Source organism: Colobus angolensis, unplaced genomic scaffold, assembly GCF_000951035.1.
Source record: "Colobus angolensis palliatus isolate OR3802 unplaced genomic scaffold, Cang.pa_1.0 Scaffold100, whole genome shotgun sequence".
NCBI lineage: Eukaryota > Metazoa > Chordata > Mammalia > Primates > Cercopithecidae > Colobus > Colobus angolensis.
Genome location: NW_012110920.1, coordinates 6,782,609 through 6,807,110, shown reverse-complemented (window position 1 = coordinate 6,807,110; position 24,502 = coordinate 6,782,609). Strand labels below are relative to the sequence as shown.

The 24,502-nt window shown below is 44.9% G+C and overlaps 1 protein-coding gene across 2 annotated transcripts; it reads left to right on the top strand.

Annotated features, from left to right (window-relative positions):
- The first annotated feature begins 4,606 nt into the window (after positions 1 to 4,606).
- Positions 4,607 to 24,488, top strand: IRF6 (interferon regulatory factor 6). 2 transcript variants are annotated; one of them, XM_011938156.1, is made up of 9 exons: positions 4,607 to 4,835; positions 8,742 to 8,813; positions 9,368 to 9,544; positions 14,198 to 14,402; positions 15,332 to 15,460; positions 18,291 to 18,449; positions 19,813 to 20,205; positions 20,915 to 21,033; positions 22,052 to 24,488. In XM_011938156.1, the coding sequence occupies exons 3-9, from the start codon at positions 9,371 to 9,373 to the stop codon at positions 22,274 to 22,276; spliced, it is 1,404 nt and encodes a 467-aa protein (XP_011793546.1). In that variant the 5' UTR covers positions 4,607 to 4,835; positions 8,742 to 8,813; positions 9,368 to 9,370; the 3' UTR covers positions 22,277 to 24,488. The 2 variants fall into 2 exon arrangements, with proteins under 2 accessions (XP_011793546.1, XP_011793555.1); XM_011938165.1 differs by lacking the exons at positions 8,742 to 8,813; positions 9,368 to 9,544 and having other exon boundaries at positions 4,661 to 4,835.
- The last annotated feature ends 14 nt before the right edge of the window (positions 24,489 to 24,502 follow it).

The window sequence follows — 24,502 nt, the reverse complement described above, 5'->3', positions numbered from 1 at the left end:
ACGCCAAAATCAGGCCACTGTTTTGTCCCAATGGGGAAGCAGATTTGAAATCAGAACTCTGAACTCTCACATTCATGGTGGTTGTAGTTTCTTTGGGTCTTTTGTCTGTAGAGCCAATGGAAGCTTTCAATACTGGGGAAGATGGAAAGTGGACCCTCAAGATTCGGAATGAATGGGCAGAAGAATGAAGGGAGGGCCCCAATGAGGAGTTTACTTCCAAATAATTTCCTGGGCTTTGTTTTTCCTCCTTCGCCTCCCGTAGAGATCCAAGTTTGGAATAAAGAAAGCTGCCTCTTTGAGAACACTTTCCAGTGCTCAGCTTGCTTGAAGGATAAAAAGAGTCTTCTAACTGTGGAAGGACTCAGAAGATGTTCTACACACTTTGGTGGAGAATTCTTCTAGAGTCCAAAGCCAAAGTCTGTGCCATTGCTTGGAATGGAAAGTGAGATTCTTTTATGCTTCCTGCCATCTTGGTGATTCTAGAATTTGGAGGCTATTACAGAGAGCAACAACCAGTGTGCCTTACAGTTTAGGCTGTGGCTTAGGCAATGTGTTAGGATCATCTGTAGCCTGGGTACTTTAAGATACTTGAATGGAGACAGAGATAAACCAGGGCCAAGAGAAGAGTGAAGGTAGATGTGATGGGCTACAGAATGCCTTCCAGAAGGCATTCTTCTGTACTTTGAAAGCACAGAATTGGATTGTTCAGTGCAATGTCCCTACCCCACTCTTCAGCAACCCCACCAAAGGTGCACAGGTTCTTTGCTATCACCGACTCCAGTAACACTAAACTCCACCATACGGAGCCTTTGGGAGGAGTCCCAGTTGCCACGCCCTCTGCTTTGCCAAGAAGAGAGTGGGATTTGGGTTCATGGTTTTATTGTCACATGTCTGATATTGTAGAGTTTAAAGTCTCTGGGTGGAAAAAGAAACTCCTCCCTACCAAATGAGAGCTGACTGGGAGCAGGAGAGGGGAATTCCCTCATTCCTTGTGGCTGTGAATCAGGGCCCCTGTGCTGAAATGTATGTCCCACTACCTGAAACTCAGACTCACTAGTGAGTCAGCAATGCCGCACCTGATTATCAACGGAGGGCAAAATGATGGGAGCATTGCCGGCCCAGGGCATGTTGGGAATGACTGAATCCTGAAGAGGCTCTTTTGAGAATACAGAAGAACTGATTCCTCAAGAGCCTGTGGAAAGACTCACAAGATGTTCTTATTCGCCAGATCAAGCAGATGAGGTGTGTATCAGAATAGAAGACATCAGGGTGGCCTATTGCCAGGGCTTGTTGCCTGCAGAGCCAGGGGGTTCCTCCTGATCTCTACCTTAGTTCCACCTTTTTTACCCCCTTTCATTAATTCTTCAGTTGAGTGACATGAGAGTAGGGACTTGGTTTTGTTTATGGCAATATCAACAGTACCTAGATCCATGGGTGTTTTTTTTTTTTTTTTTTTTTTGAGATGGAGTTTCGCTTTTGTTGCTCAGGCTGGACTGCAATTGCGCAATCTCGGCTCACTGCAACCTCTGCCTCCTGGGTTCAAGCAATCCTCCTGCCTCAGCCTCCCAAGTAGCTGGGATTATAGGCATGTGCCACTAAGACTGGCCAATTTTGTATTTTTAATAGAGTCAGGGTTTCTCCATGTTGGTCAGGCTGGCCTCAAGCTCCTGACCTCAGGTGATCCGCCCGCCTCAGCCTCTCAAAGTGCTGGGACTACAGGTGTGAGCCACTGCACCCGGCGATTTTTTTTTTTTTTAAATAATTAACAGCCAGTGCAGAACAGGTCAGAATAGACTCTGGCTGGGGAACTGAGCAGGGTCCAAGTGGGTAGAGCCCTGGGTTTGTGTTCTGGTCTTGGTTTGTGGCTAATATGCTATGTGACCTTGAGCAAATCACTTGACCTCACTGGGCCACAGTTTTCTCGCCTATGAAAAGGGAGAATTTAGACTAGACATTGTAATCAGATGCCTACGGGGTCAGACAATTAAAGTAAATGAGTGAGCTCAAGAGAGTGAGTTTGTCCTGGCTGTAATGTGTAGACTCCCTCTAAATGGGCAACTATTGCCAGGTAGAACTGCTGGTAGAGCATCCAAAGCACTGACTCTTTAAGATGCTGAGAATCTGGATGTTTATGTGAGATCTCCTGATATTTAAAATACCGTGTGGGTAAAAACTGGCTAAGTCAGTTTTAGTCTTGATCTAGATAATCCAGAAGGACCCTCCCAGCTTGAGTTTTCTGATTCCAAAATATATGTCTTCTAAAGAAGGTCCTTAAGACATCCCCTTAGTCATGGGAATTTCAGCTGGTGCAAAAGTGAGTGCCTGTGTGTGGGCTCATACTTGTATGCCATTGGGGTTTTGACTCCCCTCAAATGACACTCTCTCAATGGCCTTACCCCTCATCTCTCTCATACACCTGCAGTGGAGCTTGTTTGGTCCCCAGAGCCCAGCCCTGGGCCAGATGGAAGATGCAGTTTGTCTAGTGAGCTCATCAGCGGTAAACAGCTAGCTGTGCTGATGAGCTTGCCCTTCCCCCAGTGAAGGGAAGAGTGGCCACAGGGCAGTGGTTGAGACAGAGGCTGGCTGAGTCAGGCCTTGAGGCCTTGCTGCCTTCCCAGGCCTTTGCTGGCTGCAGTCCAAAGCTAAATTTGGGCTTGGAATCATGCCTACATTATTATCAATCTGGGGCTCTTCAACACACTTGTATGAGTATGCTAGGGCTACCATAACAATGTACCTCAGAGTGGGTGGCTTAAACAACAGAAATTTTTTGTTTCCTAGTTCTGGAGTTTAAAAGTCCAAAATCAAGGTCTGAGGGATGTGAAAAAAAGCTCTATTCCAGGTATCTCTCCTTGGCTTGCAGCTAGCTGTCTTCTCTTTGTGTCTCTTCATACCACCTTCCCTCTGTGGGTATCTGCCTCTGTGTCCAAATCTCTTCCTTTTATAAGGACACCATTCATATTGGATTCAGGCTCACCCTTATAACCACATTTTAACTTGATTACCTCCATAAGGATCCTGTCTCCCAATAAGGTTACATTCTGACATCTGGCTGGTGGTGGTGGTTGTGGGTGGGGGGTAGTCAAGACTTCAAAATACAAATTTTTTTTTCTATGTGGGTGACAATTCAACTCATTGCACCACTCCTCCACAGTTTCTCACTCATTACTTTAAACACCAAAACCTAAGTGATCTGCTCATGCCCCATTTCACCTACGACAGCTCAGTGGTTGAGGGTGGGGGATTTTTAAAAGTCTCATTTACTGTTGCACAGCCTCCTGCAAACCTGTCCTCTACATAGATGAGGAAGGTGAGGGAAATCTCATCAAGCACCTGTTAGGGTACATGCAGGACTTGAATTTCAGGTAATAACAAGGAATGCCTTCTTGTTCTCTGACATACTGTCTATATGGTACTTTTAATCTTTATGCCAATAATAATTGCAAGTACATAAAAAGCACTTGATAAGTGCTAAATATTGTTGCAAGCAGTTTACATGTAGTTATTGAATCCCCACAGTACCCTGAGGTAGGTGCTATTATTGACCTGTTTCTACAGATAAGACACCAGGGCCTAAAAAGCTTAAGAAACTTTCTCAAGTCTGTAGTAACTGATGGAGTTGGGGTCTAAACCCCAATAGTTGGCTCCAGAGGCTATGTTTTTAATCATTACACGATAGTGATCAGAGGAAGCAGGAACTCCAGCCTGGGCAACATAGTGAGACCCTGTCTCTACAAGAAAAAAAAAAAAGAAATCAGCCAGGCATGGTGGCCCATGCCTGTAGTTCCAGTTACTTGGGAGGGTGAGGTGGGAGAATCGCTTGAGCCCAGGAGGTTGAGCTATGATTGTGCCACTGCTTTCTAGCCTGGGTGGCAGAGCCAGACCCTGCCTTAAAAAAAAAAAAAAAAGGGAACTGAACTGGGTGCCAGTGCCTGTAATCCCAGCACTCTGGGAGGCTGAGGCGGATCCCTTGAGCCCAGGTGTTGGAGACCAGCCTATGTAACATAGCAAGACTCCATCTCAAAAAAATAGAAAAAGAAAGAGAAAAAAGCAAACAACAACAACAACAAAAAAGAAGGCAGGAATTATTATTCTCATTGAAGAGATGAGGAAACTGAAACCAAGAAGCTAAGTAACTTACCCAGGGTCACATGGGTAAGAGGCAGAGTAAAGGTAGAATTCTAGTCCTGGAAGCATATGGCTTCCCCCAGACAGGACCAAGTGTTCTGGTTCTCTTCTTCATGTACAACTCCACTTACACAGGCCCACGAGTGGTAGGGCCAACCCAGAATCTCAAAACCCTTATTTGTGCTTAACTGTCTGCATACTGCAGGGTAATTATGCGGCGTGAAGGAGGGAGGCACCCTCTGGACTTAGATCTGAACTCCCAGTCGCTTCCAGTTCCCAGGACCACCAGCCCTGAGGCGTAAGGCTAGGTTGAATGTGGGACTTTCTTAGCCGGAGTTAGAAGCTGGGGAGTAGGGTGGGACAGAGGGCGGGCGCCGCTGGGCCGGGCCGTCCAGAAACGCTGAGTGTCATATTTCTTGCAACGCGCCAATCCCGAATGCCGGGGGGCGTGGCCACACCTGGGAGGCGTGGCCGGGCGGAGGCTAGGGCTGCGGCGTCCTGGGGCGAGGCGCTGACGTGAGCTCGGCGCACCTGGGCCGGGCAGGTAAGGGCTGGTGCGGGACGGGGAGAGGAACCCGCAGTCCCTACTTGGGTAGAGCCAGGCACCCCTTGGCTGAGACGTCGAGGAGCGTGGTAGCCACGGGTGAGCTTCGCTGCGGACTTGGTTTCGGAGGGACGTCAGCTTCTGGTGGACAGATTGAGCAAAGGTGGGGACGCCAACTTCTGGGGACCAGCTTGAGGGTGGGAGGCTCCCCTGTGGGTGGGGTAGGACCCGTCGCCGGAGTTTGTGGGGGATGAGAGAACTTGCTTGGGGGCATCTGTGTGTTTGGGTGCGTACACACTGGGGCTGGGTGCCTGTCGCCCTCTTCCAGATAGCTTTGGGGCGGCCTCAGTTCTGTAGCACTAGGCCCCTCTCGAATCTACACTTGTGTCTACTCTCCCTACCCCCACCACCGAAGCGGAGGGAACTGCTCTCGGCCCCCAACAACCCCACTATCCGGTAGATCTAAAACACCGCGCCCCCTTCATTCTTACCAACTTGCCGCGGGCCCCTGTGTCCCAGAGAGAGGACTTCCCAGGTCCGCAGGCCCTTGGTCCTAGTGGGCGTTTTGGGAAACTGGTGTGAGGGTGGCCAGGAGCTTTGGAGCATTGGCGGTTTGTTTTCCCTGCTGAGTCTCTTTGGCACAGTTAGGCCCTTCGCCCTGGGCCTGGGAGACACCCTTGGATTTCCAAGGAGCGGAGCTAGGTGTTGGGGAGGGTGGTGCTGGGGTGTGGTTGCTCTGGGGGTGGGCCCCCTTTGCCCGAAGGGGCTGGAGTGTTGTGTGGAGAATGGGGAAAGTCTCCCAGGCCTGATTTGGAAAGGAGGCCCGAGGTGCCACTCTTTACAGGGAGCCTGCTTTGTGGTAAAGGGGTCACCCTGTCCCAACCTGTTCTCTTGGTGGATGTCAAGAGTGGAAGTGAAGGAAAGGAGACGGATAGGGCGAGGAAGGTGCTTGGGTGGGACTGGTGAAAGCTGGTGTTGACCCAGGAGTGTGGTTTAGGATGAGACGTGTATGATGTATGACAGTGGCACTCAATACCTTGTAACTCCCGTTTGTCATCCCCCAACTTCCATCCAGCAGGGGGGAAGGGTGTAGGCATTTTGACTAGAGGCCCGGAGTTTGCCCCTAAGCAGGGCTAAACTAAATAGGGAAACCTGAGGAACAGAACTTAGAGGATGGCATTTCACTTCCTTCAGGAGAAAGGGAAGAACTGGGACTGCTAAGACTTGTCTGCAAGAAATGGCTTGTGTTTTAACCTGAGCAAAACCACTGATGGCCAAGTCTCGGCTTTGGTGTGGCAGTGCCCCTGGAAACTAGTCTGGGGAGGGGCTATGGAGGTGGCAGTGAGGGTGTTTATGGAGGACCTGCTCCCTAGAATAGGCGTATGGGAGAAGACAGTTAGTGCCCTGAGGAGGCTGAAAGTGTCCCTCCTCTATGCTCAGCGTGAGGGGAATACATAGGTTAGCATCACTGTCCTTTGGTTGGTTAAATACCTGTTAGAGACACAGGCCTTGCATTTTGCTGTGATGGCAGCTAGAGATACCAAGATGAGTTCAACTAGGCTAAGGTGGTTCTGCAGGCATTGGGGTTTGGGTGGTAAGAGTGTTTAGAAAGAGAACTCTGATTTAGGTGTGTTTGAGAGTGGATGTTATGCAGTCTCCACCTCAATCACTTTATTGGCCCTCTATGCTGCTGGAATCTTTGCTGATGTTTTTATTTTACTTTCTTGGTGCCTAGAAGATGAGAGGGACATAGAAGACAGGGTGCAGTGACAAGGTTTGGTACAGAACACTCTGACTTAGGAGATAAAGCATCTCAGTTAGCCCAGATGTAAAATGGGGATAGTAATACCACGTTCAGGTTCATGAGGATGAAACCAGACACATTAGGTAAAGGTTCATGTAAAAATTGTAAAGCCTACACGGATACAAAAGATTGTTGTTACCATCCTTCATAAGCAATGTCTTATTGTCCTGAGGTTAAAAAAAATTACTTGTAGCTTTTTAAATTATAAGTTGAAACATATCATTGTAGGAAAATATGAATCATGTATAACATATATAGGAGAATGTAAAAAACACCCATAATTCCATCACCATTACAATTCCAATAACCATTACAAATATTTTGTTGCATTGTTGTATTTGTTTCCTTTTTTCAGTTCTGTGTGTATGTGCACATGTACGCAAGTATGTGCTATGTTACAAGATGGAGATAGTGCTACACAGTATGCTTTGTTTCCCCCTGCCCCCACAACTTCATATTGTAAATATTTCCTTGAGTATAATAAAAATTCTGACGCCTGTTGTTAATGGCTACTTGATATTACAGCCTGTGGTTGTGACATAGTGAACCATTTCCGTCTCGGTCATTTGGGTTTTCAATTTTTCCATCTCTGCCTGTTTTTAGAGTTATAGTTACTGGGTGGTGGATAGGGGAGATCTTGGCTGACTTTCAGAAGGTGGAGAGGGTTTACAGTGAGAGAGACAGGGCATGGACTTGGAGGAGGGCAGGCTGGGGCTCCTTCCATGGGGCTGAGGCAAGGCTGCTCATGTGTAGTCCCATCTTAGGAGAACACTGAGAACCCAGGGCTCTAGATCTTAGTCACTGATCTCTATGGGTGGCTGCATCTCCTTTCCCATCATCAGGCACAGATCCTGGTCTAGGCCTGATTGCCTTAATTTTTTCATGATGGGCTTTGATCAACTACAATAAGCCCTTTTGGACTTTTCTTCAAGTCCACTCTTGGTCAAGAGTTGGATTTTAATGTCTGACAGGCCGAAACACAGCACTCACCAGTATTGCAATGGAAATTCTCAAAAGCTTTTTACTAGATTGACTGGATGGTGCCTATTTCTCTATCCTCTTTTTCCTTCTCTTGCTCCATCCCCCTTTTAGTAGTGATAGAACTGGGGAGCAGAAGGTAGAACTAGCCCTTGAGAGAATATGCATTCCCTTCTCCTTATAAGGTGTAAATGCACTCCATGGTTTGATGGTTTCACATGCTGCCCTACAAAACACCGTAATTCAAGGCCAACTACGTGGGGGCACTGGAACACTGCATGCCAACCTCACCTACCCACTGTGCTCCCAGGGGGAAGGTTTCAGTTGCAGGACTTGGTAATTGGGTCAGAAAGCTCAGGTGAGGGCAGGTCTTGCCTTGCTCTTAAAGTGCCAGATGCTGAGTTAGGTTTGGGTTTTTCACATTTGTTGGGAGTCTGGCTGGGGAGAGAAGTGGTGTTATGGGCCACCCCGTCAGCTAAGCTCTTCTATGTTGGCGCCTTCAGCTGACCCTTTTAACCTCTTTTCTTCCTCACCTGGCACAATTTATTCCCATATTTAGCTTCTTTGCTGTAAGGTTGTTTGGTTTCAGAACTGTGATCCAGGTAGGGATCTTTCTGGGTATGAAGGTGACCTATTTATCCTCCACTCCTCCTCAGGCCATTGTGGGGCTTGAGAAGTTCCAACGTGGAGATTCTCAAGAAGGAACATAGAGTTTTAGTGTCTAGTAACTAACATGGTGCTTGGCACATGGTAGAGGATGAACAAATATTTGTTGAATGAGTGTTATTTTTCCAGGCATCTCATTCTCATCTTAAGTAAAAACAAAATAAGAACACCAAAAAATCCAACAGAACATCTCAGATAATTCTCCAGTGACTCTTTTTTTATCAGTCACCTAATCTGGGAAGGCTTTTATTTTCTGCTGTGAGTGCCAGCTGCTCTTGAATGTTATCTGCTATGCCCATGTATTTTTACGAGAATCAATTGCAGACTTTACCCAGGCTGGCTCCTGCAACCAATCGGTTCACTCCAGGCTTCATTGGGAGATAAACAGACCCAAGGGAGGAGGCTGTCCTAGCCATGCAAAGCTTGTCTCATGACTGTTTTTAGTACTGTAAGTACTCTTAGTACTTTAGTATTTGGTTATTCTAGGGCTTCTGAGCTTTACCAGAACTCATTTGCGGAGACACATTCTCAGAACCTTTGTCGCCAATGTTCCCAGGCCTTCTCCCAGACACTGGATTGTTGTATGGATAACCAGCTGAGACCCCTCTTTTCTCCATACAGAACCTTTGAGCGGTCAAGGGAAAGATAAGCCAACTCTTCAGATCCCTGCGAACACACTGCCTGCTCTTCCATGTAAGTGAAGACTCTGGAGTCCAGGATCTACCCCTTACCTACTTCTCCCTCATCATGGTGCTATCATTTCTTTCTAAAATATTCTCATTCACCTTTAGTTGTCTTGTTTAAAAAGAGAACATGCTTCAGCTTCTCACTTATATAGTTGTTGCTGTTTCCATGACTTTTTTCTTCCCTCTCCTGAGACAAGATTGAAAAGAACAATTTCCCTTCTCTTCCAAAGTCCTTGGTGCTTCAGGAAGGACTGTGTTCCAGCAGGATGACATCATCTTTTTATTTTTCTGCTTCAGGATTTAAATAGAAGAAATGTGATCTACTTGCATGATAAGTCTGATTTGGCTAAAGCATGAAGTGTAAATGGCTTTGGAATCAGAATAAAAAGGACCTTTTAACCTCTTTTCTTTCCCACCTGGCACAGTTTATTCCCATATTTAGTTTCTTTGCTGTAATCTAGTGAAACTGTAGCTCTAGTAGATGGGAACGGTGGCTGGGAAGGGTTCCCAGTGGCTGGCCTAATTCTTCTGCTCTTCCCATTTCTCCCTCTGATCCCCCAGATCATGGCCCTCCACCCCCGCAGAGTCCGACTGAAGCCCTGGCTGGTGGCCCAGGTGGATAGTGGCCTCTACCCTGGGCTCATCTGGCTACACAGGGACTCTAAACGCTTCCAGATTCCCTGGAAACATGCCACCCGGCATAGCCCTCAACAAGAAGAGGAAAATACCATTTTTAAGGTAAAGGACTTCTTCTACCATCAGACCTTTCTGGATTTTTTTTTTTTTTTGGCCTGGAGAATATACTAGATCTAAAACTCTGGTGAAACAGAGAGAATGCTTATGATGGGGGTGCCCAAACTCTGCAGGCATGGTAATTCCTCTTTTGGAGGCATGTCTGCAATGGTTGAAGCCCTTTGTTCTTTCCCATTGGTTGAAAGTACTCAATCACATCCCAAAGGATACCAGCTGGGGTTGGCCAAAACTCTCATTAGTGATTGTAGTGATGTGTTTGTTTCAAAAGCTAGCAAGTGTCAGCAGTTAACTCTTCCTCCTCAATCACTCAGAGCTCTTGCTATGCAGAGAGGTGCTTGGGCCTGGCAATGGATACTCAGACCAGGACAGAACTATCAGGTGTTAACAGGCACACAGTATAGCCTATGTGGTTGGTATAGAGGGCTTTCAGCAAATTTTTCTTTCTTTTTCTTTTTTTGTGGAATATGGTCTTGCTCTGTCAACCAGGCTGGAGTGCAAGTGGCATGATCATAGCTCACTGCAGCCCTGACCTTCTAGGCTCAAGCGATTCTCCCGCCTCAACCTCCCACGTAGCTGGAACTATAAGCACACACCACCATGTCTGGCTAATTTTTGTATTTTTTCTGCAGAGACAGGGTTTCACCATGTTGCCCAGGCTGGTCTTGAACTCTTGGGGTCAAGTGATCCTCCCTGCTTAGCCTCCCAGAGTGTTCAGATTACAGGCATGAGCCACTGCACCTGGCAAGCTTTTGAGTTAAAATATTTTGTCCCATCTATAACTGCTGCTTAAAAATTAAAGGTGATTTAATTACAAGTTTTAATTTTATGAATGTTTTCAAAAATAGGAAATAGCACTGATATGACAGTCATTTTATTTAACTGAAAACAAGATTTAATCACATAGCATTTTACAAAATTTAAGTGAAACAAAAGCTTGACTTAAGACAGAAGTAGGTGGACAGGCTTGTTGTGGGAAAGGTTTTCACATGGTTTGAAACCCTGGAGGCTGTGCCTCTGCTCCAGACCAGCTTCTTTCTTGGTCACTTCCATCTCATGAGTAGCTGTAGTTCCTGCATCCCAAGACATTGAGAAGTTAGTTTGTTTGCCCTTTTCTTCTTTGAGTATAAGCTAGAAGTCACCAGTGAAATACAGTCTCTACTGTGGGCCTCTCAAGATTCATGCCTTGGGTCCTTGCTGAAATTGGGTTTGGAAAGGGCAGAAAATGTGAGCGCAAGGTTCAAAAGAAAGCCATCCTTGGGATGTTTCCCACCCAACTCAGTTATGTCAGGTGTAGAGAGGACAGGCAGAAAGAAAATTGGCCTGAAGTTACTTAGAAGGTAAATGACTGCTCTTAATTTAGATTTTAAATAACAATATAAAAGTTGATAAGGTTAGTACCTATAAACCAGCACCAATTATTGGAGTTGGCATTGAGAAGGGCGCTGGCCCATCTTGGCCCAGTTGGCCTCTTGTGGCCATGGTCTGTAACTGGATTTGCTGTTCAAATGTCTGACAGTGGCTGGCCCTGGAGAAGAGGCTATTTCCTGAAAGCCCTACTCATGAGAGTGATGCTTTGGGCTTACATGCTTGGGGCTTGAGGAAAATTGGGCTGTGGGGAGGTGACTTTGTTTTAGTTATATCTGTGCATCTGTTTGCAGAGTGCAGAGGGAGGGTGCTTTCACAGATACCAAGCTCTGATGGCCTTTAGCAGAATATACAGGTGGGCACTAACATTAAATGAGTATCTGTGTCCATTATCTCTTTTAATTCTCATGACAACCCTGTAAGGGAGGTATTACCTTCATGCTATTGATGCAGAAGCTAAGTCTTAGAGGGATTGAATAACTTGCCAAAATCACACACCCAGTAAGTGGTGGGGGCAGGATTTGAACCCTTGACTTTCTGTCTCCATTCCACCCCCCATTATACTGCCCTTTCTGATCAAGAATTGGAAGAACTGGCCTCAAATTCTACTACCATCAGCTGCATGTGTAGCCCTGAGCAAGTTAAACTCTCTGGGCTTCAGCTCCCCTTTGGTAAAATAGGGATGAAAGTAGTCTTGCCTGTGAGAATCAAGTGAAATAAAGTATGGAAAGGGATTTGTAAAGCATTATAAAAATGCAGAGATTATTTCCTCTTTAGGAATAGAAATAAGGACCTGCACAGTGATCAGAATCTCTTGTTACCAAGACTTAGAATGGGTTTGAACAAGCGATGTTTATAAATAACAATGATTGCCACATGGTTCCACCTACGCTCTCCTTTCTTGTTTTGTTTTGTTTTTGTTGTTGTTGTTGTTGTTGTTTTTTGAGACAGAGTCTTGCTCTGTCACCCAGACTGGAGTGCAGTGGCACGATCTCAGCTCACTGCAACCTCCACCTCCCGGGTTCAAGTGATTCTCCTGCCTCAGCCTCCCAAGTAGCTGGGATTACAGGTGTGTACCACCATGCCCAGGTAATTTTTGTATTTTTAGTAGAGATGGGGTTTCATCATGTTGGCCAGGATGGTCTCAATCTCTTGACCTCATGATCCACCCACCTCAGCCTCCCAAAGTGCTGGGATTACAGACGTGAGCCAACGGGCCTGGCCTCCTTTCTTGATTATAAAGTTCCAGTCTTAAAGGATACAGCTCTTCACTGCATCAGCCTTGGGTGCCCAGTGCAATCTGGGTGGGTCCTGGGGATGGCTGTGTGGTGAGCAGGAAGGCTGGGGCTGTGATTCTGGGTTGGTCTGGCTGCTCTCCACGGAGGAGCAGGGCTTTAGGGAACCACAGAAATGTGCAGACCTCTGCCAAAGTCTTCACAGCCAAGTCAGCTGGGTGGGGCCAGAGTTAGCGTGGGCACACAGAGGATCAAACAAACGGAAGGGAAAATGTGGGGAGGCAGCAGCCAGGTATTGCCAGGTAACTGGAGATAGGCCTTCCAGATACCAGTGACCAGTGAAATTGAAATCTCCTGTAGGGGGTTGGATAGAATGGAGCAGCAGTTAGGCCCCCTAGTGTCTGCTCAGCCACCTGGGGCAGCACAGTGTTGCCAAACTTCTTCATTCCCTACCACAAATCAAATGGAGGGACCGGAATCTGAGAAGATGGTAAGAGGAAGTGATCCGAATTGGAGGAGGAGGATTTAGATTAGCTTTTGAGGGAACTTCCTCATGACTGTGAGGTTCTTCAGGGGGTGACTGAAGGAGATCAGAGCTCTTGAAGGATGGGGCAGAAAAATTCAATTTCAGCTTGAGGCAGAAGCCTATGATCAGAATCAGGAAGGGATTGGGTTTGGACAAGTCAAATAACCTGTTAGCTTGAAAACATTGGTGTGTGCTTCCTGTCTTGAGTTCTCTGCTAATGGCACCTACTTTTTCGGCATCAGAACAAGTTGTACTCCTGCACAAAGAGATCAGAGAACTTGTTAGCAATGGGGGAGAGTGGCTATCCCATGAGCAGAAACAAGAATGGCTGTTAGAGCCGAAAGTAGGGCTAGGTGTCTACTCCCTGCTTTGCTCCTGAGCACCTTGGTCTATGACTTGAGTGGCTTAGATTTTTCCTTTCCTCACTGGGGAGGCTAACTTCTTGTCTGGGGAAAGTGCTGTGAGTTTCCATATTTGAAAACCAGAGAGAAGGAGTCAAAGTGGTTTTAGTCCGTGCTGCCAGCCACTGGTGTGGTTGACAGCATGATGTTTCTAATGAAGTAGAAGTCTGAGAGGATAGGGAAATGTAAGGGGTGTGGATTTTTTAGGACTTGAGGCCCTCAGGCAGTGGGACAAGCTGAACCCCCAGTGTGTTTCCTTCCCTCCTAAAGGTGCTTGGTTCCTACAATTCTTCTTCTTCTTCTTCTTTTTTTTTTTGAGATGGAGTTTTACTCTTGTTGCCCAGGCTGGAATGCAATGGCACGATCTTGGCTCATGGCAACCTCTGCCTCCCGAGTTCAAGTGATTCTCCTGCCTCAGCCTCCCAAGTAGCTGGGATTACAGGCATGCACCACCATACCCGGTTAATTTTATGTTTTTAGTGGAGATGGGATTTCCCCATGTTGGTCAGGCTGGTCTCGAACTCCTAGCCTCATGATCCACCCGGCTTGGCCTCCCAAAGTGCTGCGATTACAGGAGTGAGCCACTGCTCACAATTGTGAGCCACAATTCTTTATTTATGTATTAGATTGAAGACTGACGGGAGGGAACCCAGGAGGCTAAACTCTTCATATCCTCTGCCATGCCTCTTTGTCTTACCTATTGTCGTATAAGCAACTCATGTCAAAAATGAATAAACAAAGAAAAAAAGTTACTTGAAATTCTGCTATCCAGAGTTACCATCTGCACTTTGGTGCATATTTTCCCCAAACTTTATCTTCAGCCCTTCATTAGAACATTGTCATCTTAGTGAGTGCTGGTACCAATGCTTGCAATAAGGCTCCTCCTTTTAATACATTGTGTTTGCACATGGCTTTATTTCACTTAGGCATCTGTCTTGCCTGGTCCTAAGGGCAGTGTTTCCTGCTGCAGTCTCTGTAAATTGGGGTTGGGATGGTATGGCAGTCATACAAGAGTGTGTGTGTGTGTGTGTGTGTCTATGAGAAAGGGTAAGCACATGCTTTGCAGTGGCTCTGGGCAACGACAGGACTCACTGTGGTTTCTTGTTCTCAGGCCTGGGCTGTAGAGACAGGGAAGTACCAGGAAGGGGTGGATGACCCTGATCCAGCTAAATGGAAGGCCCAGCTGCGCTGTGCTCTCAATAAGAGCAGAGAATTCAACCTAATGTATGATGGCACCAAGGAGGTGCCCATGAACCCAGTGAAGATATATCAAGTGTGTGACATCCCTCAGCCCCAGGGCTCGATCATTAACCCAGGTGAGGCCCCAGGTGCTGGGGAGAAGGTGGGCAGTATGCCAGATCCTCGGCTGGACTCTTAAGAGATAGTCAACTTGAAAACAGCCTGATTTACAAAATTTAAGATGGATAAAGCAAGAAAGCCTTTCTCTGGGAAGGACCCAGAAAACAAAAGACTCAAACTCAGCAAAATCTTGCTTACTTAGGGGTATGCTTTTTAGCCTAGTTACTTAAAACATTAGAAAGTGGAGGGGTGTACAGTTCTACTGTAAAAGTAGCCTCTCTTGGGATTCAAGAGGCCAGGTAGTTTTGAAGGAGAAAGGATCAAAGCTTAGGTTTGCGTTCTAAACCTGGCCCTTATCACTTTACTACTTGTAGGACTTGAATCAAGTCATTTTACCTCTTGTGAGCCTCAGTTTCTTCAACTCTAAAATATGGGATCTCAGCTTTCCTGTTTACTTCAGAAGCTATTGTGAGAATAAATTAACATGATCTGTAAAAAAAAAAATTAACATGATCTGTAAAAAATTTTTTTTTAATTGACAAATAATAATTGTACCTATTCATTGGGTATATAGTGATGTTTTGGTACATACAATAGTGACAAGATCAGGGTAATAAGTTATGTATACATATTGGGTGAGTGATCGTTTAATTCATAGGATACTTTGAATAAGAGAATATCTCCTGATCCCTCCAATTAACTCCATACTTAACAAGTACTAACAGCCAGATAATTTAGATATGTGCTCCAGTGAATCCAGGGAGGTCCTTCCATGAGAGAAGTATTGGTTCCCTTGGTTCTCACTCTTTTTAGCTAGGACATTGAGGGTGTGTACTGAACCTGAGGAGCCTCTGGGATATCAGTCCCTAGCTTGAATGGTGGGTCAGCTGCAGGGATGGCAGTGCAACCTGAATGGCTCACCTGTGAGCTTGTGTATCTTGGGTAGGATCCACAGGGTCTGCTCCCTGGGATGAGAAGGATAATGATGTGGATGAAGAAGATGAGGAAGATGAGCTGGATCAGTCACAGCACCATGTTCCCATCCAGGACACCTTCCCCTTCCTGAACATCAATGGTGAGTGGGGATGATGGATGGTGCAGAGACATATGGAGGATGTAAGGAGTTTTGACCTTGGAACTGTCAATACATTGGCCACCACTGCCCTGAAAGCAGGATTGGTCCAGGCTGCTGGACTGTTAGCAAGTGGGAGTCAGAGGTGAGGAACTCCCTGCTGGCTCAGTTATCCCAGTAGAGTTGGGTGGGTTCCAGGCAATAGAACATCTTCAGAAGCTTATGTGCTAATTCAAAGAAATAAAAAATTTGAATTCATTCTTAACCCAACATACAAATATATCATCAGTTATACATTTTGCCAGTTTCCTTCAGGCCAAGTGCAGTGTCAATTTTATGAGTTACGGGCAAACTCTTCTACTAAATATTATACTAATATTTCTCTTGGTATAAATTCTGTGTCACTTCCTTAACAAGGACTACTCTGCTTAGGCTGTATCACAGGAAACTTGTGATGTTTGTAGCTGATAATACTAGGCTCTGATAGGATTTATCTACAACAGACTTTTCTTTTGTGGGCTTTTGAATCCAGCTTCCCAGGAAAATTGAGTTGGGAGCTTGAGAATCCACTGTGACAGAGCAAGTACTGAATCTCCCACTGCATTTTCTGAGGATACTTGAACACACGTTGAATTACTCTTCCACAGCATCTTTACTTGATTTGTCCACTGAAATGCTCCTACTCAAATGACTTGCGGATATCCAGCCAAGCAGTTTTTCATTGTCTTTTTAGTACCACCTGGCTGCAATGGGTCAAAATGAGATAACTTGTGCCACCTATAAAACTTAGGATATCAAGATTATTTATTTAGGATTTTCAGGTACCCTACTCTAGGTGATGCCCCTACCTTTCAGAATCAGGAAATGACACTTGTCTGTCCACTGGCTCTCCTTCATTTATCCGTCCACTTATATATTTGCAACCAAGTGTGGGTAAAGAGCAGTTTCATAGAGATCTTCCAGGTCAACATTGCCATATGTTTAACTCACTAATCATTAGAGAAATGCAAATCAAAACCACAATGAAATACCATCTCACACCAGTCAGAATGGCTGTTACCGAAAAGTCAAAAAATAACAGATGCTGATGAGTTTATGGAGAAAAGGGAACACTTATATCCTGCTGGTGGGAATGTAAATTAGTCCAGTCACTGTGGAAAGCAGTTTGGTGATTTCTCAAAGAACTTGAAACAGAATTACCATTTGGCCCAGCAATCCCATTATTGGATATATACCCAAAAGAATATAAATTATTCTACCATAAGGACACATGTACACGTATGTTCATTGCCGCACTTATGCACAATAGCAAAGGCATGGAATCAAATTAAATGCCCATCAATGGTGGACTGGATAAAGAAAACATGGTACATATATACCATGGAATACTATGCAGCCATAAAAAAAGAATAAGATCATGTCTTTTGCCGCAACATGGATGTAGCTGGAGGGCATTATCTTAAGTGAACTAAAACACAGGAACAGAAGACCAAATACTACATGTTCCCACTCATAAGGGGGAGCTAAACATTGAGTACCCATGGACACAAAGAAGGGAACAGTAGACACTGGGGCCTCCTTGAGGACGGAGGGTGGGAGGAGGATAAGGATAAAAAAACTACCTATTGGGTACTACACTTATTAACTGGGTGACTAAATAATCTCTATACCAAACCCCGGGACATGTAATTCACCTATTTAACAAACCTGCACACGCATTCCTGAAACTAAAATAAAAGTAAAAACAAATAAAGCATTGCCACATGTTATATTCCCACTTAGTGAAATTGAACATCTAGAAATGTGGGACCCTTTCCCAAATGTCTGGCTGACTCATTCTGTTATTCTCACCCCCTAAAAGGATGCAGTTTATTTCCAGGATCCTGATTTCCTATTTCTGTTGCTATTTTATTAAAGCTAGTATTTGTGTGTCCTTATGTTTTGAGCTGCCTTTAATCCTTTTTTGGAAAGTTGTAGAATAGATATGAAAAACAAAAAAGTAAAATGGGAATGTAAATTTAACCAGACTTATACACAAAGGGTCAAAGAAACATTAACCTTTGTGATTTCAGAGCTGTTGGGCCAGAGGATGAAGAATTGTTGAAGAATAGATGCCTAAGAGGTGAGGCTAGGAGGAGAAATCTGTAGACTTTGGAGCAAGTCAACTTTGACAGTAGCAGGGAAATACTCTTTTTTTTTTTCTTTAAAAAAAAAAAAACCTTCAATTGGATCCTTTTGAATAAATAATACTTTCACATGGTTGACATTCATAATGGTACAAAAAGGTAAATCAGTGGAAAGGTTTTCCTTCTATCCTGTCCCTGAACCTTCATTTCTTTCCCTGGAGGAGTCAGATCCTTCTAGGTTCTTGAGTATCCTTCCAGACATTTTATGCATGTAAAAGTATTTGTTTTTAAAGGAATTTCTATGCATTAACAGTTCCTTGAAGCTAATCAGCTAATTCAGTTGAGTTCATTTTATGGAAGACAACCAACCTCTATTTAATTGCTTGGGGCAAATTTTACAGTATGGAATCTCTTACTCCTTATAATTTAATCTCCAGAGAAAACTCACTTGTCTATGTTAATTTTCAGCAAACAAAGGTTTTTAAAACTATGAATTTGTGGGAGAAATAATATGATTAGGAAGCAGGAGCAGGGGAACCTTATTTCTTATTGTGTTAGTTATGGGAATCACTGATGGGCTGGAAGATCACACTGGGTCAGGGTTCAGTATTTAGTTCTTGTCTACTGACCTTGTGAGTTCTCAGAGCATCAGCAAGTGATGTGCATGTGTGGTACCCCTGTCTGCTCACCATATGCTTTTGTTCTAGGTTCTCCCATGGCGCCAGCCAGTGTGGGCAATTGCAGTGTGGGCAACTGCAGCCCTGAAGCAGTGTGGCCCAAAACTGAACCCCTGGAGATGGAAGTACCCCAGGCACCTATACAGCCCTTCTATAGCTCTCCAGAACTGTGGATCAGCTCTCTCCCAAGTAAGTGAGACTTTATCTTTCTTTCTGGGCCTTCTGCTCCTATTACAGACTCTTTCCTGTCCTGCTTTCTGACTTCATTTCTTTGCCATGCATTGAAAAACTACCTGTCTCAGAGGCACCTTCTGTTTCTGTTTCCTGGCTAGCCCATGAGTCACCAGGGAAGAAGTAAAGAAACACTGGCCCAGCTGGGTGTGGTGGCTTACACCTGTAATCCTAGGCTGAGGTGGGAGGAGTGCTTGAGACCAGGAGTTTGAGACTAGCCTGGGCAACATAGTGAGACTCTAAAATTATCTGGGCATGGCAGTGCATGCCTGTGGTCCCTGTCACTTGGGAGGATGAGGTGGGAGGATCACTTGAAGGCAGAAGGTCGAGGCTGCAGGGAGCACTGATCAAGCCATTGCACTCCAGTCTGGGTGACAGAATGAGACATGGTCTCAAAAAAAAAAACAAAAAAGGAAAAGAAAAGAAACATTGGCTGATAGTTACTTGCCCATAGGGACACTCTGATTGGTTACAGCTCCAGCTCCAGGTTATTCAGGTCTTAGGTAGGTAGGAGGCCCAGGTTTATCAGTCAGGCAGGGGGATTTAGTGACAAGGTTAGTTGTGGAATAGGGAGGTTAATGGCCATGGATTTGGTAGAGGAGGCTCTTGGATTTTGAGAGGCTTTAGGACCTACAGAAAAAACCTCTTTCTGAATTTGGTACAAATTTATCTCAATGAAGAATCAATGTCATTGCCTGGGTCTCCCTTTCACACTATACATGGTAGGCATGTGAGTGCTATTAATACAATTTTGTCCAAGAGGCTAATTAGCTTTGATAAGGGCTATTGGGTTCAATGGAGATTTGCTGAGTAAAAATGAACTTTGATGTGAACTGTGTCCTTTTATGGTATATTATTAGAACAGATCCCCAGTGTGTGTGCTCACATGTCATTTTCAGAAAAATTGTTTGGTATTGCTTCTTGTTCCTCAAGTTTCTTTAAACAGTAAGCTAAAAATGATACACAAACCAGATACCTTAGTTTTTAGTTCCTTCCAATGACCACTGGTGTGAAGACTCAGTCAGTATAGCGTGGGGATACCAGGACCACTTTACTTGATGAAATTGTAGCCCTTGGGGTGTGGTGATTGAACAGAAATAGTTGAGATGGACCTTGAACTGTTTGCTTTCAGGCAGCCTTTTGAGTGAATATTCCAGGGATATGTTGATGTCTCCCTTTATTGCAGGAAGGATAACTATGGCAGTGGCCTTCCTGAATGCTGGTTGAAAGGTGGCTTGATCTTAATGGACTTGCATGAGTCACAGGGATGAACAGGCAGGGCAGTGAAGCAGGACTCTCACTGTCATCTCTAACCTTGCAGTGACTGACCTGGACATCAAGTTTCAGTACCGTGGGAAGGAGTACGGGCAGACCATGACCGTGAGCAACCCCCAGGGCTGCCGACTCTTCTATGGGGACCTGGGTCCCATGCCTGACCAGGAGGAGCTCTTTGGTCCTGTCAGCCTGGAGCAGGTCAAATTCCCAGGTCCTGAGCATATTACCAATGAGAAGCAGAAGCTCTTCACTAGCAAGCTGCTGGATGTCATGGACAGAGGACTGATCCTGGAGGTCAGCGGTCACGCCATTTATGCCATCAGGCTGTGCCAGTGCAAGGTGTACTGGTCTGGGCCATGTGCCCCATCACTTGTTGCTCCCAACCTGATTGAGAGACAAAAGAAGGTCAAGCTATTTTGTCTGGAAACATTCCTTAGCGGTAAGTCATTTCTCAGAAGGTTGGTGGTGGGAATCGTTCTCTGGAAGTACATTCCTTCCACCATGACTGCCTTTCACCTCCCTGCTTTCCTGGCATGGCAAAGATCTTTAAAAATTTCTTCTGGAGGAGGTCAAGGGATAACAGAACTTTGGGTCTAAAAATTGGAGGTGACCTTGGCAACAAAGAAGGGAGTTTCACTCCAAGGCTATGTACTTTGAAGCCATTTTTAAGTTGGTTGTGGCTCCTTCAATGGCAGAAAAAGGAGACAGCCCTGTCATTATATCTCAAATGTTACGAGCTTGTCTTTAACTTTGGAAGGTAACCCTGTTTGTCATATTCAGAATAGCACATATTCTTTTGGGAATTATCTGAGTGGTGAATTCAAGCAGGCAGTTTTGGGGAAAGCACTGAGATGTGAATTTTTTACAATGTGGTTTGGACCGCAAGTCATGATCAATGATGTCCAAGAGAACCCTCTGTAATTTGTACTGTTCAATATATTTGTGCTATTCAGTATGGTTGTCACAAGCCATATGTGGCTATTGAGCATGTAAATATGACTAATGTGACCCAGGAACTGTTTAATTAATTTAAAATTAGTGAGCGCTTGTGGCTAGTGGCTATTGTAATGGACAGCATAAAAGATGGTATTTGTTGAGTGCATGTGGAATGACCCGGTATACAAAACTTGCTCTTCCACTTTCTGCAGATCTCATTGCCCACCAGAAAGGACAGATAGAAAAGCAGCCACCGTTTGAGATCTACTTATGCTTTGGGGAAGAATGGCCAGATGGGAAACCCTTGGAAAGGAAACTCATCTTGGTTCAGGTGAGAAGATAAGGCCGTGTCAACAACTCTTCTCCTTTTTGCCAATGCTTTAGCCCCCAGGTCTGGGTTGAACCTTCATCAAGCATCCATCAGCCCATGTAGGTTTCAGACTCATCAGATGGGGTAACAGATTCAGGTTTGTGCAGTAGGACCGTGCTGGAAAAGGCAGGGTCCTTAAAATGGGTGACTGATTTAGAGGAGATCTTGTCTTTCATTCTCTTACTAACCTTAGAGTCTTGCTGAAACCTCACAGATATGACCCTTTCCAGCTTTTCTACACACACAGACACACACACACACACACACACAGTGTAAACTGCACTTTTTTTTATTTTTTGGAGACACGGTCTTGCTGTGTCACCCAGGCTGGAGTGCAGTGGCATCATCTCAGCCCACTGTGGCCTCAACCTCCCAGGTTCAAGCGATCCTCCCACCTCAGCCTCCCAAGTAGCTGTGACTACAGGCACAGGCCACCACACCTGGCATAATTTTATTTTTAGCAGAGATGAGGTCTCACTATGTTGCCCATGCTGGTCTTGAACTCGTGGGCTTAAGTGATCCTTCTGCCTCAGCCTCCCCAAATTCTGGGATTATGGGTATAAGCCACCACACCTGGCCCTTTCCAGCTTTTCTTAGAAAAACCTTTTGAGTTACTTTTAGGAATATAAATTTATTCTAGGAAGTGGCAGCAAGGTCACTTGGGCTTTGCCCCTGGAGTTGTGCAGCAAGGCAAGCAATAGATGATATTTTGTTAAAAGTCTTGCAAAGTAAGCAGTCATTTATTTAGTCATGTAGCCTAATGTTACATTTCGGTTCTTTACCTTCATTTGAACCAACTTCCAGAGTGAGCTTTGGCAGGAGGATGGTCCAGAGAGATGAAGGCATATCCTTTATTTAGACATTGGAACTGGAGGCTTCCTCAGGGCCTCTTTGGTCTGCCCTTCAATCTTGGGTCCATTGTGCTATTTAAAAATACCTTTTCCTGAGAGGATACACCTATGTTTTGTGTCTTGAACAGGTCATTCCAGTAGTGGCTCGGATGATCTACGAGATGTTTTCTGGTGATTTCACACGATCCTTTGATAGTGGCAGTGTCCGCCTGCAGATCTCAACCCCAGACATCAAAGATAACATCGTTGCTCAGCTGAAGCAGCTGTACCGCATCCTTCAAACCCAGGAGAGCTGGCAGCCCATGCAGCCCACCCCCAGCATGCAACTCCCCCCTGCCCTGCCTCCTCAATAATCGTGAATGCCATCTTCTTCCTTTCCTTTTTTATAATATTGTACATATGGATTTTTTTATTGTTTAGATTTAACCAGCTTTTAAATCTCTCTTTTCTCTAACAGTGTTAGAAGTCTGTGGTTCTCCAAGTATGCCTAGATTTAAAGCTGATTTAATTTATGGAAAAATCACCCTTCAGACTTTGCTTTTCTTTTTCAAATCTCCTAATGGTACTATGATGTAGCACAGTAGAAGGAGATTTGGCCTGGAAGTTTGGACATCAAGGTTCTAGCTGCAGCTTTGCTTCCAATGTGACCTTGAACAAGTCCTTTAACCTCTGGGCTTCAGATTTATTGCTTATAAAGTGAAGAGATTGGAATGATGCCTGAAATTGTATCCAGCTTTAAAACGGACTCGATGACCTTCTTCTACTTGTACAAGGCTAAACTGCCTGGAACAGAATCCTTCTGCATTGTTCTTGTACCACATTTTTCCTTGGTTTTGTTAAAGTTTCCTCAAGCACTGATTTGTCCAGGATCAAGCTCTGTTTGACCTGTTCTGCTAGTATAGTAAGCTGGCTCCCTGATGGGGGAAGTGAGAGGGAGAGAAGCTGGCCGGCTGGTTGCTTAGAAACCATGCTTGATATCTAAATAGAAATGGGTGCCAAAGTCTGAAAGTCACCCAGCCTGTGGAGTGAAAGCTCACAAATTTGGCTTCTAAAGGGAAGCTGTTGACACAGAAAGCCTAGGGATTCTGTGTAAGAATAGGTTGTCAGGCATTTACCATATTACCACTCAAATACCAGTGTGTGTGTTTTGGGGTTGGGGGAGGGGGGTAGATGATAGTATGTGACTCAGGTGGTAGCTTTAAGAGGAAAGAGCTCTATTTTTCTTATTTTCTTCTCTGAGCTAGACTGAGCTGGGGATCTAAGATATACTTCTCTGACTACAAAAGGGACAGTATAATTTAGATTTTTTGCAGTTGGAAGAAATTGGTTGTTGGGTGTGTTAAGGCTGGGATGAAGAAGGGCTGGGCAGTACTCTTCTGGAAAGGCTCACATAGCACAAACCTGCTTGTCTCCCTTACTAGTGGAGGTATCTGAGTGTGAACAGTGAAGGTAAAGAGTGGTGTAGAACAATGCAGGTCTATCTGTCACAAACTGATCTTATCTGGAAACATCTGCTGAGTCTCTAACCATTTTGGCTTTCTCTTCTTTTTTGAGACAGAGTCTTGCTTTGTTGCCAGGCTAGAGTGCAGTGGCGAATCACCACTTACTGCACTTTAAGCTCCTGGGCTCAAGGAATCATCCTGCCCCAGCCTGCTGAGTAGTTGGGACAACAGTCGTGCACTATGATGCTTGGCTAATTTTTTTTTTTGTAGAGATGAGGTCTTGCTATGTTGCCCATGCTGGTCTTGAACTCCTGGGCTCAAGCAATCTGGGACCTAAATGGCAAATAAGATGGTAATCTGTGGTTGCAAGCCCCAGTCCTCTTGAATAGTGACGCCTTTCTGTCTGTGTCGGGACGTAGTAAGGAAGCCCATGTCTAGTCTGGTACCTTTAAACCAGGCCATCTTCTATTTTTCAAAATGACTCAAAAGTTGTGCTAGCCTTATTTTAAAAACTAAAAGTTCATAATCAGTGGTGACCCGCGGACTTATTTATTTAAAGTGCTTAAGCTTTGGTTTTAGAGTTTCTAAGAGACCTGGTGGAATTTACTATTACGAAAAGCATTACCCATGCTATTATGAAAAGCATGACAAGATTAAGAAATCTGGCTAAAGGTCAGGTGCCCAGCTTTGAGGAAAAGTTGGGCTTTTAGGGACCAGGAAGTGTTAAAGGCACAGAAACTTTACATTTTGGGGGTCATTTTGTTGAGTAGGTGAAGTGAGGGATTTAGTCTTGATATTTGGCTGCCCCATCTCTATGTGGGAGCTCAAAGTTAAAAATAACCCACTGTAGGTAAATTAGAAGGGTAGCTCTTGAATCCGGGCCAGTCTGTATCCCTTCTGTGAAATGCTAACAGCCAGGCTATCTGTAGCCTGGGTGGGAGCCCAGATAATGTGAGCTGGTAAAGGGTATTGGAAAAGTGCCAAGAATACCAAGCTTTTGGTTTGTAACCACTGTGAAAAGTTTATGAACATGTCAGAGGAATGAATGAGTGATTTGTGAGGTCCTAAATAGATACCCCAGTTTCTTCCTTGTTTTGGCTCCTTTTCAGAATGCTGGGAGAGTGCTGGATAGATTTA